Here is a 16,261-nt window from a genome sequence, read left to right on the forward strand (position 1 = left end):
TCAGAACTTACTCTTTTTTTGGAACGTTAAATGTGGAGATCCAGTTCATACCGGTATTGAGGACATTTTTGAGGCAACGTAGCAGTCTACGTGTTTGTGACATTGTAGCAATGTAAGACGGTAAAGGGCTGTAAAAACATTGTTGCATGATGTTCAGCATGGTCAGATGTTCTGCAGGCATTTCGGCTTTGTTGTCTCCTCTAATAAAGTCAATCTTTGTCCTCTGGAACTCAACTTCGGATATTTTTTGCAAGATTTTCTCGACTACATGGTTCAGCTCTAATTCTCTTTGTTCCAAGACAATTAGATGAGAAAAGTTTTAATAATCATTTTTAGAAGTCTTGTATTTGGTTTTCTCTGATCACGTAACACACACCCAAAAAAACGAAACAAAAAAAAAAAGTAAAGTAAGTAAAGTACGTAAAAAAAAAAGGGCACAATATACTGTATAATTTGAAGGTTTTTTTCCTTATTTATTTTTTACGGGTGTTTTACCAGTATTTAAAATTTTACACTTCATTGCATTGTGTTTTTTTAAATTAACAGAAATGTCCATAAATATTAATGGATAATGTTGTGTGTAATTAGCTGCCAGTACTTTTTCTGTTTTTTTATGGATTTATTTTTTACGGTGCACGTTACATTCATATGAGCTGAGAGATAGATACTTGCACAACGTCCGTACATAAACACATTATTTTTTTATATTGCACACTGAACACAACACAGTGTCCACGCAGACACATTTTGCATGTGGCAAACACTTCTTTCAGTAAGGACTTACACTGCATTTGATCCCTGGGAATTAAACTCATGACCTTTGGACTGCAAGTCAAGTCAAGTCAAGTCAAGTCACCTTTATTTATATAGCGCTTTTAACAATACAGAATTGTGACAAAGCAGCTGTACAGTATTAAATAGGAAATAGTGATAGGTAATAGTGAATAAAAAAAGGGCAACAGTAAACACTCAATTTTCAGGTAAAGACAGTTCATCATTGGCTTCAATGATGTCATCATCCAGCTCAGTTTACACTATGATCACGATTATGAACGTTACAGAATACTTTTATCACTATATAGTGTTCCTGTAGCTGAGCTAATCATGATGCAGCATAATAAAGCAAATGTTAGAAAGATTTAAAAAAAAAAAAAAAAAAAAAAAAAAAAAAAGCGCACACAAGACAAAATTCTTACACAAATCTTAAAAAAAAAAAAAAAAAAAAAAAAAAAAAAAAAAAGTGTCTTCACACAGGATTCAAAAAGGTCGAAAATGGTGAAAGGAAGTACAATTAACTGGTGACTGCTACAAGTTGAAATGCAATCACAATAATAACACTTACTGAAGAGTGTAACATTGATCTTTTAGGTTCTGTGTGCACATTAACAGGCATTTAAAATGTCTCCTAAGAGCACTTTTGTGATCTTCATGCTTTGAAATAGCTGGACTGGGGATCTGTACAATCACTCCAACTGGATCTAGGAAAGGTTATACAAGATATAAAAACTTAATTTTGAGTACATAAATACCATGTTCTTTGTATGTTTGTGTCAAGCTGCAATTATGCCACACTTCACATTTGTTCAATAAATATTATGGATAATCTTACTTGTAGTCTGTCATTAAATGAAATTCTAATAATCAAAATCTCACCATTATAAAAATCACTTCACGTTCACATAGTTCTACCATCATATGAGTCATTCTATAATTAGGGGTACATTCAGGATTTGACAATGTGAAGAAAAACATTTTCCTTTTTCACAAAAACCCAAACATGACCTTACATAGTTGCTTTGAAACAATCTATATTGTGTAAAGTGCTGTATAAATAAAGGTGATCTGTAGAAATGTGCGCATATGTTTGCTACTGTCCACCACGTTACCTTTACTGGATAACACAGTTGACATTTTTAGTGTTTTGGGCCTATACTCAACAAGGAAGCCTAGAACTACTGAGCATACGGTATGTTTAGAAAGATATTTTCATAAACAAAACAAGTTTTAATTAAATTGTCTTTTTGCAGCAATCATACTTGTTTGACACTGTTGACAGTCAATTAATCCACTCTTGACACAGGTGTGATAGTTTAACCAATACTAGGGGAAAGAGAGAGAACATAACTTCTAGTGTTTCGTTCATGTGCTTCTAGAGGAAATATTGTCATACTGTGCAAACTATGCCAGAATGGGACAAACCATTCCTTTCTGAGGGGGGGTTTTCTAGTGCGTAACTTAGTTGACTATGGTTTTTGGACACAAATAAAACAAGTTATATCACAATAAACACTTATTATTTTTGAAGCGCACACTCAAATTTCTTCATAACCTAATCTAACTGAAGACAAAACTATGAAATAAACAGTGTTGGGGAAAGTTACTTTTAAAAGTAATGCATTACAAATTACGTTACTTAGTTACTTTTTATGGAAAGTAATGCGTTACTTTACCTTTGCGTTACTTTTTAAATCTGGGCAGGGCTTGCCTGTTTGTTTTTATTATAAAAAGTTCTATTTTTGGCAAATGCAAAAGCCTTTTTACACCAAAAGTCACAAAAGTAAATTCACGTCTATACAGTAGACCACAGAAGAAAAAACTCTTCCGCAATAAAAAAAAAAAAAAAGAAACACACATTAGATTTTTGCTTATTAGTATGGTTGAATTGGATCATCGAAGGTCGGCAGCAAAGACATCGGTTAATAAAATGGTATTAAATGCATAAAGGATATTTGTATTATTTAACATATTTAATTATTTTCGTTTGTGTCATATTCTGAGTTGAATTTCACTGTTTTTATTCATTTTGAGGAATACTGAATCTGTTTTTTGTGAGTGAGATGAATTAATGCATGTTCACATTTATTCTAGAACTAACATCTTACTATTTGAAGTATTTGAAAAAAAGTAACTAATTAAAATGAGCAACTTTACAAGATCGGACAGCTGAATACCAGGGTTGTATGCGCTATGGACATACTTTTTGAACAAAAGATATGCCTTTATCAACATATAGTAGTGTGATTGGGAAAAATATAATTGTGTAGAAAATTAAGCATCAAGGCTTTATATTGATGAAAATATGTACTTCATGGACATGAGATGTACCCACAATTATAGAATGACCCATATACTGTCAAACTCTTCATATAAATTTAAAATATCTTTTAAAAAGAGATTTAAAGTAGCAATGATCATGTTGAATATTTAAAATTTACCATTTGACATTTTCTTGTGTAGATGCAGTAACCAAACACAGAGAGAAAAACAAATCCTGCTATAACAGACCGTAGAGATTCTGTTGAAGAAAAAAATATTGCATCATAAATGCACAGAGTTTAACCTTAATTGTTTGTGGCAAATACACTACTTTATATAAAGGGCTCATAAAAATGGAGAACCAAAATGTCCTTGATATTTACACAGAGACCTATGAGAGGTTAGTTTACAATGAAAACACACTGCAAGTTTCAAACCTTATATCCATCTCTCCAGTTTATATCCTTCTGAAACAGCAGACTATTGATCAGATTAACAGATTAAGCTATTAGAAATTCCTAAGCAATTGAACCGGAATGGTTTTGTTTGTTGATCTCATTTCACAACAGACTCTCAACAGGCTGGTGGTCTTTCTAAACATCTTGCATTGAAGTGTTAGTGACAGAGTGAAATTGAGGATGGAAAATTATAATTTTTTTCAAATGTTTTAACTTTTTGATGCAAAAAAACTTCATAGCATAAAATACATAATATGAGCATCTGAAAATACATTTCATGAGCCATTTAAATTACATTAAAAACATCAACAGTACTCCTCATTCTACAGTTAGCGATTTGCATTTAATCTTCACATTATAATTGCAGAAGCATTGTTAATGCATAATGGATAATGTATTTATAATCACTCACCATTAAAGATTTGTGATATTCAGTCCACACTGTTACAACCGGTCGGGTCAGAGTCAGACTGCTGTGAATGACCAGACAGTCATAAAACCCTTTGTGATTTGCATTAATCTCCACACTGGTTCTCATCTGAAAGGATCCATTACCATTTGGTCTGATTCTAGAAGATGTTTGGTTCTCAAGAACACTTCCGTCCAATCTAATGTACATCTTAATATCTCTGGGGTAGAAACCAGTGGCCAGACATGTCAGAACCAGCTTACTGTGATCATCAGAAACTGCCACAAAGACACAAACATCTGGTGGAGCTGGAGAAGAAAATAATAATGCAGTTAACCAATAAACATTTATAAACACCTTGGTTTAGTCTTTAATGATATCAAGCTAGTAGATATCTAATAACTTAGTAAGCTGACAAGATGAACATTTAAGAAGTGTAGAGTAAACCCTCAATCTTTTTTTTTTTAACAGTTTTTTAGGAGATCACTACATTTTCAACACTTTAGTATTTATTTGTCACTGAATAATGATAAATTACCTCTGTATCAAGACAGAATTAGAAACAACTTCCTTGAGTTATTGTGCCAAAATCTGATCTAATTAAACCATACTCATTTTAGTGTTCTTAAATGTGGAGATCCAGTCAGTGCAGGTCTTGAGGTATTGTTTGAGGAACTGGTTGCGTTCTGTTTGCTGATCCCATTTCATTTTGGTTTCTTTGGCTTTGGGGTTTTTATCAATCCACTGCATAGTGTCAAAATTAAAAGCAATAAAGTCCTCTCCATCAAATCCATATTCATCAAATGCTTTCAGACTCACTGTTCCATTAGGAAATTTCTCCAGTTCACAGCCAATTATTCTCTGAAGAACATGGAGCTCTACAATCACAGAACAAGAAACTTGCATAAATATACAGCAGTTACATAACATATCTGATAACTAAAGAGTAAAGCATGAAACTCACCAGAACAGTGTGAGTCAGTGCATTTTGACAAAGTCTTCATTTGATGTACAAACCAGTCTTTAGGCTCAGGTGGTTCTGCAGGAGCTTCAGTCCAGTCATCTTCAATCAAACTTGATTTTATCCAAATTCTTTCTTCATTAATGTATTGAGCGATCTGTCTGTCATCACACACACTCACAGCTTTGAACTCAGGAAATGCGTTTGCGTTGCAACGTGCTGCAAACTTGTAGTGGAGGAAATGTTTCTCTGTGGAACACAGAAAATACAAACACTAAAAACGCAACATACGATTTGTAAAATGAGAGGCAAAATAATGTTTATGATTTGAGAAAACATCTCAAAAATGAACTTAAACTGCAGTTTCAATGGCCGTCATCTGTTGATCAGGAGGAAGTAATCTACTGTATACAAAAATAAAATAACCTTGCCTCGCGTTGCTTAGAAAAAGATAAGGCAACAAAAAGGTAAACAAGAGCATTATGTCTATAGAAAATGTTTTAAATGAGTGTCCTTTGAACATTTTTGCTGCAGACTTGCAGTTGCTCTCTCACCTACACTTGCTCTAAAGTCAGATCCGCTGGATCTAGGGTTTTTTGTTTGTTTGTTTGTTTGTTTTTTTGCCGGTGCTAAGGGGGGGACGTAATTATGGAAGCCTGTTTCTGCCACTGAATAGAAAATAAAACAAGGTTGTGTTATCTCACAGTTTTGACTTTTTTCCTGAGAACTGCAGTTTACATCTTGCAATTCTGAGAAATAAAGTCAGAACTGCACAAGTTTATATCATGCATTTATGAGAAAAAAGGAAACTTGCAATTTTGAGAAAAAATGTAGAATTGTGAGACATAAACTCACTAGTGAAATAAAAAAAAAATGCTTTTTTTTCCCCCTCAGAATTGGATTAACTCACAATTGCTGTTTATATCTCACAACTGTGAGAAAAAAGGCAGAATTGGGAGATGTAAACATGCAGTTCTGATAATTACGTCATAGTTCCAAGATATAAACTTGCAGTTGTGTGGAAAAATGAGTTTATATTGCAAAATTGTAAGAAAAAAATTTGGAATTGCATGGCCATGTACTTGTTTCTCTGATAAATTAAGTACGCATGTTAAATCATTTATTAAACCTTAACTTGTTTTTCATGTTTTTAATGATTTTTTTTATGAAAGTGACAGAGTATATATATAAAAAAAAAAAAAAACAGAAAAATCCGTTCATGATTTATTCGATTTTTATCTAATGGTGATCCACCAAATGCAGATTAAAACTAAAGTAACGAGTCTGGTTTGAAAATGTAAGAAGTAAAATGTAGGGAGTGAAAGTAAAATGTACTCAGAAAAACAGTGAAGTAAAGTAGTGATACCAGAAAGATCTACCTAAGTGTTTGTACTTCCCTACTTCCCACCGCTGGAAAGGAAAGGAATAGAATAGAATGAGATGCCGGGATGTATAGGATGTAAGTGCTAATAAATAAAAACAAGGTTATTGCGCATATTTTTATTGCACAATGGGGGAACAACATTTAACTGTTCATAAGGTAGATTGCCTTTCAAGCGCATCTAACAGTGAATCTAGCGTAAACTATCTGACAGAGGTGTAAAAAGTACTTTTAAAATTGTACTCAAGTGAAAGTACAAGTATCTGGCCAAAACATACTTGAATAAAAGTATAAAAGTACAACTTTAAATTGTAGTCAAGTATTAAAAAAGTAGAAGTATACTTTTTTCCTGACAGACATACAGATGTTTGGTTAAAGGGAGAAAATGAAACAAAATGCAATGGCACAGCTCAAACACACATATATCTAGTACAACAACGACAATTAAAATGCAACACAGCCGAACGCACACACAAATACAGGGAAAGCGATTAAAGTGAAACTCCATCGTTTCCACCCTCATGCCATCCCATATGACTTTCATCATATAAACACAAACTAAGAGTTTAAGGGGGATAATGCAAGTGTATGAGACATCAAAAAGGACACAAAAACTACACAAAGTGAATATGTACCTCATACAACTCCTGTTAGTGAATCAGCGTCTTAAGTGCAACATAAGAAAAATACAAATGCTAATATTTTAAACTTGACTGTTGTGTTCACTTTGTATGGTTTTTGAAGTGGTCCTATCCCCTTGCATTAAACAGACTAAACATTTTTGCTGGTGTTCATCTGAACAAAGAAAATCATAAACATCTGGGACAACATGAGTGTCAGAAAATGATGAGAGAATTTTCATTTTTGGGTGAAGTATCTCTTTGAAGACAAGATGTGATGCAGAGGCTAGAAACATTTATACATTTAATACAACATTTAATACAAGAACTTGTTGAATTAATGAGGAGAGTCATAGAATTAAAAACATACACCAGCATTTTTAAACATTTTGACAACATCGTTTAATCGATTATTTGGGCAATTAAAGCAAATATTGATAACTTGTGACTAATTTGATTAATTAAGGAGCAAATCATGTAATTATTAAGATTAAAAAAATATATTTATTGAAAGTCCTTATTTCTACTCAATGTGTTGTATAATGACATACTTATCCACTACCAGGTAAAAACTTCACTAAACATGAATTACAATTAATTTAACCTACAATGTTCATTTAAACTTTTTTTTTGGAGATTTGTAACATTTAATAAAAAAAAAAAAAAATATTTGCACTCAAACTTGTGCATTCCCCCAATATATGACACAGCTAATGAATCTATCAAAACAGAAATTATGAATAAACTTTTTGGGGGGAAGATTTGATGGCACGCACGTTTGACCTTTTGTTTACCATATTTAATGTGCATAAGATAAAATAATAAAGAATAAAAGAATAAAGTACAAATCCCCCAAAATAATACTTAAGTACAGTAATCAAGTAAAATTACTCAAGTATTTTACGCCCCTGCTATCTGATCTCCAACGTTAGTCAATGTAGTGGAATAAAAACAATACATACTCTTTTCTACTGCAACTTAAAAGGAGGGAAGACAATGTTGTCCAAACTAGCACTGAATTCCTGAAGTAATTTTATGTTTTATGTTTCTCTGTTTGCTGTGCAATGTCTGTTTGCTTCTCTACAATTTCGCCTGCTATTTCAAATGTGCAAGCCCTTTAAATTTGAATTAAGTCTATTTAGCTGTCAGTGTTTATCTAAGACTTTTTCTATGTACAAAAAAGGCCTATTTCTCTAAAATATTGTTCACAAATCTGTCTAAATCTGTGTTAGTGAGCACTTCTCCTTTGCCAAGATAATCCATCCACCTCACAGGTGTGACATATCAAGATGCTGATTAGACAGCATGATTATTGCCAAGGTGTGCCTTAGGCTGGCCACAAAAAAAGGCCACTATAAAATGTGCAGTTTTATCACACAGCACAATGCCACAGATGTCGCAAGTTTTTAAGGAGGCGTGCAATTGACATGCTGACTGCAGGAATGTCCACCAGAGCTGTTGCCCGTGAATTGAATGTTCATTTCTCTACCATAAGCCATCTCCAAAGGCGTTTCAGAGAATTTGGCAGTACATCCAACCGGCCTCACAACCACAGACCACGTGTAAATGCTCACATTCGATGGGGTCGAATGTGGAGGGGTGTTCTCTTCACGGATGAATCCTGGGCTCTGTCACAAAACACAAGAAAATTAGACTGAAGTAACAGAATCCTGGCACAAACAAACTAGTAATATAGATTAGTGATACATTCATGGCCAAAAATATCGGCACCCTTGCAATTCTGTCAGAAAATGCAACACTTCTCTCAGAAAATTGTTCCAATCGCAAATGTTTTGGTATTTACGTTTGCACTGCAACAACACAAAAAAAAAAGAAGAAAAGTCAAACTTTATCAAATTCCACACAGAACTCAAAAATGGACTGGACAAAATTATTGGTACCTTGTCAAAATTGTAAGAAATAACCACTTTTCAAGCATGTGATGCTCCTGTAATTTGAATTTAGACACACCTGTGGCAAGTAACAGGTGTGAGCAATATAGTAATCACACTTGCAACCAGTTAAAATGCAGAAAAGTTGACTCAACCTTTGTGTTGTGTCTCACACTGAGCATGGAGAAAAGAAAGAAGTGTAAAGAGTTGTCTGTGGATTTGAGAGAAAGAAAAATTGTGGAAAAACATGGACAATCTCAAGGCTACAAATCCATCTCCAGAGATCTTAATGTTCCTGTGTCCACTGTGTGCAAGGAAAAATTGCAACAAAGGATTGTTCGAATTGTGGATAAAGAACCCCGGTTAACTTCCAAACAAAGTCAAGCTGATCTGCAGACACAGGGTACAACAATGTCAGCTCGCACATCTGAATGAAAAGGGGCGCTATGGTAGGAGAGCCAGGAGGACACCACTGCTGACATAAAAAAAGCAAGACTAGAGTTTGCCAAAACTTATGTGACAAAACCACAATCCCTCAGGGAGAACATACTGTGGACAGATGAGACAAAAGCAAAGCTTTTTGGTAAAGGACATCACAGCACTGTATACAGAAAAAGAAATGAGGCCTTTAAAGAAAAGCACACATTCCCTACAGTCAAACATGGTGGAGGTTCAAAGATGTTTTGGGGTTGCTTTGCTGCTTCTGGCACTGGATGCCTTGACTGTGTGAATGGCATCATGAAATCTGATGATTACCAAAGGATTTTGGGGCGCAACATAGTGGCCAGTGTCAGAAAGCAGACGTCATGGGTTATCCAGCAGGACAATGACCCGAAACACACTTCAAAAAGCACTCAGAAATGGTTACAAAAACAGCACTGGAGAGTTCTGAAATGGTCAGCAATGAGTCTAGGTCTGAATCCCATCAAACACCTGTGGACAGATCTCAAAACAGCAGCTGGGAGAAGGCATCCTTCAAATCTGAATGACCTGGAGCAGTTTGCAAAAGAAGAGTGCTCCAAAATTCAAGTAGAGAGGTGTAAGAAACTCATTCATGGTTACAGGAAGCGACTGATTTCAGTTATTTTTTTCCAAAGGGGGTGCTACCAAATATTAAGTTAAGGGTGCCAATAATTTTGTCCAGTGCATTTTTTTGGGTTCTGAGTGGAATTGTATCAGATTTGACTTTTCTTCTCTGTTTTGTTTGTGTGTGTGTGTGTGTGTGTGTGTGTTATTCCAATGCAAACAAAAATAAATAAATAAATAAATAAACGTGAGTACCAAAACATTTGCAACTGCAACAATTTTTTGAGAGAAGGGTTGCATTTTCTGACAGAATTGTTTTTGTGACTGTACAAAAACTGTATATAGCAATGACTGTATATAGCAGTAATATATACATGTCTCAGAAACATTAGATGATCTTCCATTGACTTTCGAAAGAATGTAATATCATGACATTTATCTTGTAGGCTCTGTGTGCACCTGCTATTAACAGGCCTTTAAAAGCACTTTTGATCAGATCACTGATGTGACCATAAACCTTTCCATATCCATATAGAGCTAGGAAAAATATAGCAGATTATGTAGCAGTATTAAAATCTTGAGTACATAAATACCAAGTTCTTGTAAACATGTTTATGTCAAGCTGCACATACTTCACATTTGATTGATAAATAGTATGGATAATCTTACTTGTAGTATGTGTCATTAAATAAAAAAATCTAAAATAACCAAATAAAATCACTTTCTCAATGTTTACAATTTTCTATGCATTTTGTCACATACTGTCAAACTGTTCATACATATTTCAAATATCTTAAAAGGCGATATTTAGAAAAACAAGTGATTTAAAGTATCAATGATCATGCTGGACACTTAGAACTTACCATTTGACCTTTTGGTAGATGCAGTAAACAATCACAAAAACTACAGCTGCTGCTATTATTTCTGCTATAACACACCATAGAGATTCTGTTGAAGAAAAAAATAATGCATCATAAATGCTTTTAAACTGTGAACACACTTCAACCTTAATTGTTTGTAGCAATTACACAACATTATTTAAAGGGCTAATAATATGTACACATAGAAAAGGTTACTCAAAAAACATTCAGCAAATTTCCTTTAAGCTAACTCCCTGGTTTACATTCTTCTGAAACACAAGAATATCTTTCCAAAAGATCAAACTCTCACCACAAAATGTATTGTGATTTTTAGCCCACAATGTCAGAACCTGTCGTTTCAGAGTCAGACTGTTGTGAATGACCTGACAGTTGTAATATCCACTGTGATTTGTGTCAATCTCCACACTGAATATCATCTGAAAGGATCCATCATTATTTGGTCTGATTTCAGATGATGTTTGATTTTTAAGGACATAGTCATCTACTGTGATGTACACCTCAACATCCATAGGGTAGAAACCAGTGGCCATACAGGTCAGTTTCAGCTTACTTTGATCATCAGAAACTTTCGGCACAAAGGCATGAACATCTGGTCTAGCTGCAGAAAATAATAATACAATTAACAAACAAACAAGCAAACATTTACAAACTTAGTTTTGTCTCTTGCTCTAGAAAAAAAAAAAATTACAGATAATGTACTCACCCCCTTGTCGCCCAAGATGTTCATGTTTTTCTTTCTTCAGTCGTAAAAAAAAATGTTTTTTGTGGAAAACATCTCAGGATTTGTCTCCATATAATGGACTGATTTTCCAAAATGCAGTTTAAATGCAGATTCAAACAATCCCAGCCAAGGAAGAAGGGTCTTATCTAGCGAAACGATTGGTTATTTTCATTAAAAAATATATAATTTAAATAGTTTTTAATCTCAAATGCTCATCTTGTCTTGTTCTGCCTGAACTCTGTGTATTCTAGTTTAAGACAGTTAGGGTATGTCGAAAAACTCCAATCGTATTTTCTTATAGGACGATTTTGAGGAAGAACATGAGATGGGAGTTTTTCGACACACCCTAACTGTCATGAACCACAATACACAGAGTTCAGGCAGAGCAAGATGACATGAGCGTTTGACATTAAAAAGTATATAAATTGTATTATTTTTATGAAAATAACCGATCGTTGCACTAGATAAGACCCTTCTTCTTCGGCTGGGATCGTTTACAACCACATTTAAACTGCATTTTGGAAGTTCAAACTCGGGGCACCATAGAAGTCCACTATATGGAGAAAAATGCTGAAATGTTTTCCTCAAAAAACAATTTCTTTATGACTGAAGAAAGAAAGACATGAACATCTTGGATGACAAGGAGGCAGGCACATTATCTATAAATTTCTGTTCTGGAATTGGACTTCTCCTTTAAGAAAACAAAAAGCAAGTCATAGCTGCTGACATGCAATCTGTGATGGTCAAACTTCTGCTAAGTGTAGAGAAAACCTCTGCATGTATGTAAAAAAAATAAATAAAAATAATTTAAACTAATTTGTATTTGTTTGTCACTGTATAAACCGCCTTTGTACTGAAACGGAATTAGAAACAACTTTCTGGAATTACTTCACAAACTGATCTGATAAAAACATACTCTGTTTTGTGTTGTGAAACGTGGAGATCCAGTCAGTGCAGGTCTTGAGGTATTGCTTGAGGAATTGGTTGCGTTCAGTATGAAGGTCCCATTTCATTTTGGTTTCTTTGGCTTTGGGGTTTTTATCAATCCACTGCATAGTGTCAAAATTAAAAGCAATAAAATCCTCTCCGTCAAATCCATATTCATCAAATGCTCTCAGACTCACTGTTCCATTAGGAAATTTCTCCAGTTCACAGCCAATTATTCTCTGAAGAACATGGAGCTCTACAATCACAGAACAAGAACTTTACAGTACATAAATGCACAGTATGCAGTTTCATAACATATCTGGTAATTGAAGAGTAAAGCATGAAATTCACCAGAATAGTGTGAGTCAGTGCAGTTTGACAAAGTCTTCATCTGATGTAGAAACCACTCTTTAGGCTCAGGTGGTTCTGCAGGAGCTTCAGTCCAGTCATCTTCAATCAGACTCGATTTTATCCAAATTCTTTCTTCATTACTGTATTGAGCGATCTGTCTGTCATCACACACACTCACAGTTTTGAACTCAGGAAATGCGTTTGCTTTGCAAAGTGCTGCAAACTTGTAGTGGAGGAAATGTTTCTCTGAGGAATACAAAAACAACAAAAAACAACATACTATTTGTAAAATGAAAGGCAAGTTCCGTCTTGAGAAAACATCTTAAATATGAACTTAAAGCGTTTATAGTTTCAATGTAGCTGTCATCTGTTGATCAGAAGTAATGTATATGGAAATGAATGAACCTTGTTCTTACCTTGCCTCGCGTCGCTTAGAAAAAGATAAGGCAACAAAAAGGTGAACAAGATCATTCTTATGTCTATAGAAAATGTTTTAAATAAGAGTTCATTGAACATGACCTTAAATAATTTAATCAAACGTCCAGTACATTTACATAAACGGCCTAACAGAAAACCCTCATGCTCTCACCTGACGTCACGTCCTCTGACGTCAGATCCGGCGGATCTCTGATTTTGTTTTTTTTGTTTGTTGCCGGTGCTAGGGAGAGGACTTAATAATATAAGCCTGTATCTGCCACTGAATAAAAAATAAAACAAGATTGTGACTTTTAACTTACAGTTTTGACTTTTTCTGTGAGTTTATATCATGCATTTATGAGAAAAAATAAATGCATGATATAAATGCAATTCTAAGAAAAAAAGCCAGAATTTCAAGATTTAAACTCACAATTGCTAGTTATAAGTCAGAATTGTAAGATATAAACTCACAACTGAAGGAAAAAAAGTTTTTTCCCTCTTGTGAGATGTAAACATGCAGTTCTGAGAATTAAGTCAATTGTGAGATATAAACTTGCAATTGTGCAAAGAAAATGTTTATACTGCACAATTCTAAGAAAAACAATCAGCGTTGCATGGCTGTGTACTTTAAACAATCAAACAATTTATTAATTTATTAAACCTTAACTTATTTTTCATGTTTTAACGACTTTTTTATTTTTAATGCAAGTGACACAGAGAATTAAAAAAAAAAAAAAAAAGAAAAATCATTAGGAAATCCTTGGAGTTGGTTCTGCGCTGGTCTTTCTGCTAATCTCCACAATTTAATGACATCCATCAATCTGAGAGATAAAATGCAAGACTACATATGCAACAAAAACACGTTTTTAAACAGGAGATTTAAATAATCAAATAACACATTGCATATTATTAATCTAGAAGAACTTGCTTCTTTACTATGAATAAATCACCATCCAAATCCATGAGTTTTATCGCCGAGTTGCCATGTAGGGTAGAGTGGGTGAAAACGTCCCCCTTAAGGAGTGTGTAATTTTTTTTCTGTGAAAAAAAAGTTAAATGTGTTCTGAAAAGTTATCATAGTTTTAGTGACAATGACATAAATAAAGTATGAAAAATATCCAGAGTTTTCATGTTATTAGATTTTTAACCAAATTAAATTTGTACCAAGGGGGCGTTTCACCTCACCTATTGGGCAAAACACCCTCATAGGTGGGGTAAAATCCCACCCCAGTCTGACAAAGCTATTTGCTTTAAACATTTACAGCTAAATCTGAGTACAGGCAGTTTTAGCTTAAAATTAAAATGAATATGATCAATAATTATGAATTACAAAATTGTAATTGCAAACACTTTGTTAGCTGATGCTAACTGGCTAGCTAACTAGCTACCTGTTGCTAACTTGAGGTAATTTTTAAATATAAAATCCAAATATTTTTATTCAACCAACTAGTCAGAATTCATCTGATGGAAAAACAAAGGATTTGATGTTCAGAACTACAGTAACTACAGTAAATGCCCATTGCTCACTGGGTGCGTGTTACCCCACTGACTATGTCTGAGAAAAAAAATATGTCATCCTAAAATTATAATTATGTTTTTATTAAATAACACATACTCCCAATCTACAGGCCCAACTGTTCTCATATCATATATAACTGTGATGTTCTACAAAACAACAACAACAGGGCTTAACATGTATTTTGATGTGCAGCTTGTCATATTAATTGAGTGTTTACCTAGGTAGCAGTAAATCAGTTACCTCACCTGAATATATTTGTACATTTGTGTTGATGTCTTCAGCGTGAAAGCAGTTCTTCGGAATGGAAATATGGCTATTTTATTTGTAAACATAATACTTTCGCTTATTTCAAATAAGCGAGTTAAGCCAGCGGTAGTACTGAAGGTGCTGTACAGTATAAACATGGCTGAAGGCGCGAAAGGCAAAGGAACACACAAACCGATTCAATTGAGTGAGTCATTTACGCTGGAACCGCTCCGATTCAAACTCAGACTTGTGCCTTCAATCATTCATTTCAAGCTGTTCACTAGCAGAAAACAGTTAAAAGAGCCATTCATTTTTCGGAATTTCGACATCGCTTGTAATGAAAAAGCACGTATAGCCAAGTAATGGGTGAAACGGAGCTTATCCGAAACTTCGAAACCGTTAAACAGGTGCATTGCAAAATGATTCACTGTTTCAAAACGCTCGAATTGAATGCTCGCGCATTGAATCATTTAATTCAGAACTTCAGAGCAGGATCGCGAATCATATGATTTAGAACGGAAATTCGGAGCAGATTCGCGAATCATTAAATTTTGATCGGAACGTCAGAGCAGGTTCGCGAATCATTTGATTTAGATCGTAAATTCGGAGCGATTCGTGAATCATTCAGATCGAAACTTGGGGTTTCGCGATTCATTTGATTTAGATCGGAACTTCAGAGCGGGTTTGCGAATTATTTGATTTAGATCGTAAATTCGGAGCGGATTCGCGAATAATTTGATTCAGATAGAAACTTGAGGGTTCGCGAATCATTTGATTTAGATCGGAACTTCGGAGAGGATTCGCGAATTCTTTGATTCAGATCGAAACTTCAGTGCAGGTTTGCGAATCATTTGATTTAGATCGTAACGTCGGAGCGGATTCGCGAATCATATGATTTAGATCGGAACTTCAGAGCGGATTCGCGAATCATTTAATCATATTCAGATCTGAATATCAAATCGCCTATCGCGAATCATTTGATTTAAATCAGAATAATGGTTTGTGAACCATTATTCAGATCGGGACTTAGAAGCGCTTATAACGACATCGGAATTTCAGAGCGGGCTCGCGAATCATTCAATTCAGACCGGAACTTAGGCGTATCGTGAATCATTTGATTGAGATCGGGGCTTTGGACCGGGTTCCATACATGACAGTATGACTCAGATTTTTTAGTTTTCCCCCCAATAAATGAATGCTTTTATTCATTAAGGATGCATTAAATTGGTCGTGTGTCAGTAAACACATTTTCAATGTTACAAAAGATTTGTATTTCAAATAAATGCTGTTCTTTCGAAAATAAAACGTATCATGTAAATTATATTTTTATTTTTTGTCTTAAACATGCATAATTACATATGTTCACACATTTTTAAAATTATATAAAGTCTAAAATTACACAGAATGTTCTGTTCA

At 34.3% G+C, this 16,261-nt stretch overlaps 2 protein-coding genes across 5 annotated transcripts in view; one reads left to right on the forward strand and one right to left on the reverse strand.

Annotated features, from left to right (window-relative positions):
* Window positions 1-16,261, forward strand: part of LOC127181892 (zinc-alpha-2-glycoprotein) — an 898,082-nt gene that overhangs the window by 385,767 nt on the left and 496,054 nt on the right. The window lies entirely within an intron of this gene.
* On the reverse strand, window positions 1,230-13,363 carry LOC127181894 (zinc-alpha-2-glycoprotein-like). 4 transcript variants are annotated; one of them, XM_051136896.1, is made up of 6 exons: window positions 13,080-13,363; window positions 4,868-5,113; window positions 4,515-4,781; window positions 3,907-4,211; window positions 3,216-3,295; window positions 1,230-1,478 (listed from the first exon to the last, which is right to left on the reverse strand). In XM_051136896.1, exons 1-5 carry the CDS (start codon window positions 13,177-13,179, stop codon window positions 3,275-3,277), a joined length of 939 nt encoding a protein of 312 aa, XP_050992853.1. In that variant the 5' UTR covers window positions 13,180-13,363; the 3' UTR covers window positions 1,230-1,478; window positions 3,216-3,274. The 4 variants fall into 4 exon arrangements, with proteins under 4 accessions (XP_050992853.1, XP_050992851.1, XP_050992852.1 ...); XM_051136893.1 differs by lacking the exons at window positions 1,230-1,478; window positions 3,216-3,295; window positions 3,907-4,211; window positions 4,515-4,781; window positions 4,868-5,113 and adding exons at window positions 6,390-8,493; window positions 10,647-10,731; window positions 10,954-11,262; window positions 12,302-12,568; window positions 12,664-12,909; XM_051136894.1 differs by having other exon boundaries at window positions 3,216-4,211.

Source organism: Labeo rohita, chromosome 19, assembly GCF_022985175.1.
Source record: "Labeo rohita strain BAU-BD-2019 chromosome 19, IGBB_LRoh.1.0, whole genome shotgun sequence".
NCBI classification, from domain to species: domain Eukaryota; kingdom Metazoa; phylum Chordata; class Actinopteri; order Cypriniformes; family Cyprinidae; genus Labeo; species Labeo rohita.

Bases quoted from the DNA above. Each gene is read 5' to 3' on its own strand.
- LOC127181894 (XM_051136893.1), bottom strand. From the start codon at position 13,179: ATGTTCAATGAACTCTTATTTAAAACATTTTCTATAGACATAAGAATG. The intron at 12,569-12,663 runs GTGAATTTCATG...CTGTGATTGTAG, and splicing joins CACTGACTCACACTATTCTG to AGCTCCATGTTCTTCAGAGA. The intron at 11,263-12,301 runs GTATGTTTTTAT...TATTTTCTGCAG, and splicing joins GTTTCACAACACAAAACAGA to CTAGACCAGATGTTCATGCC.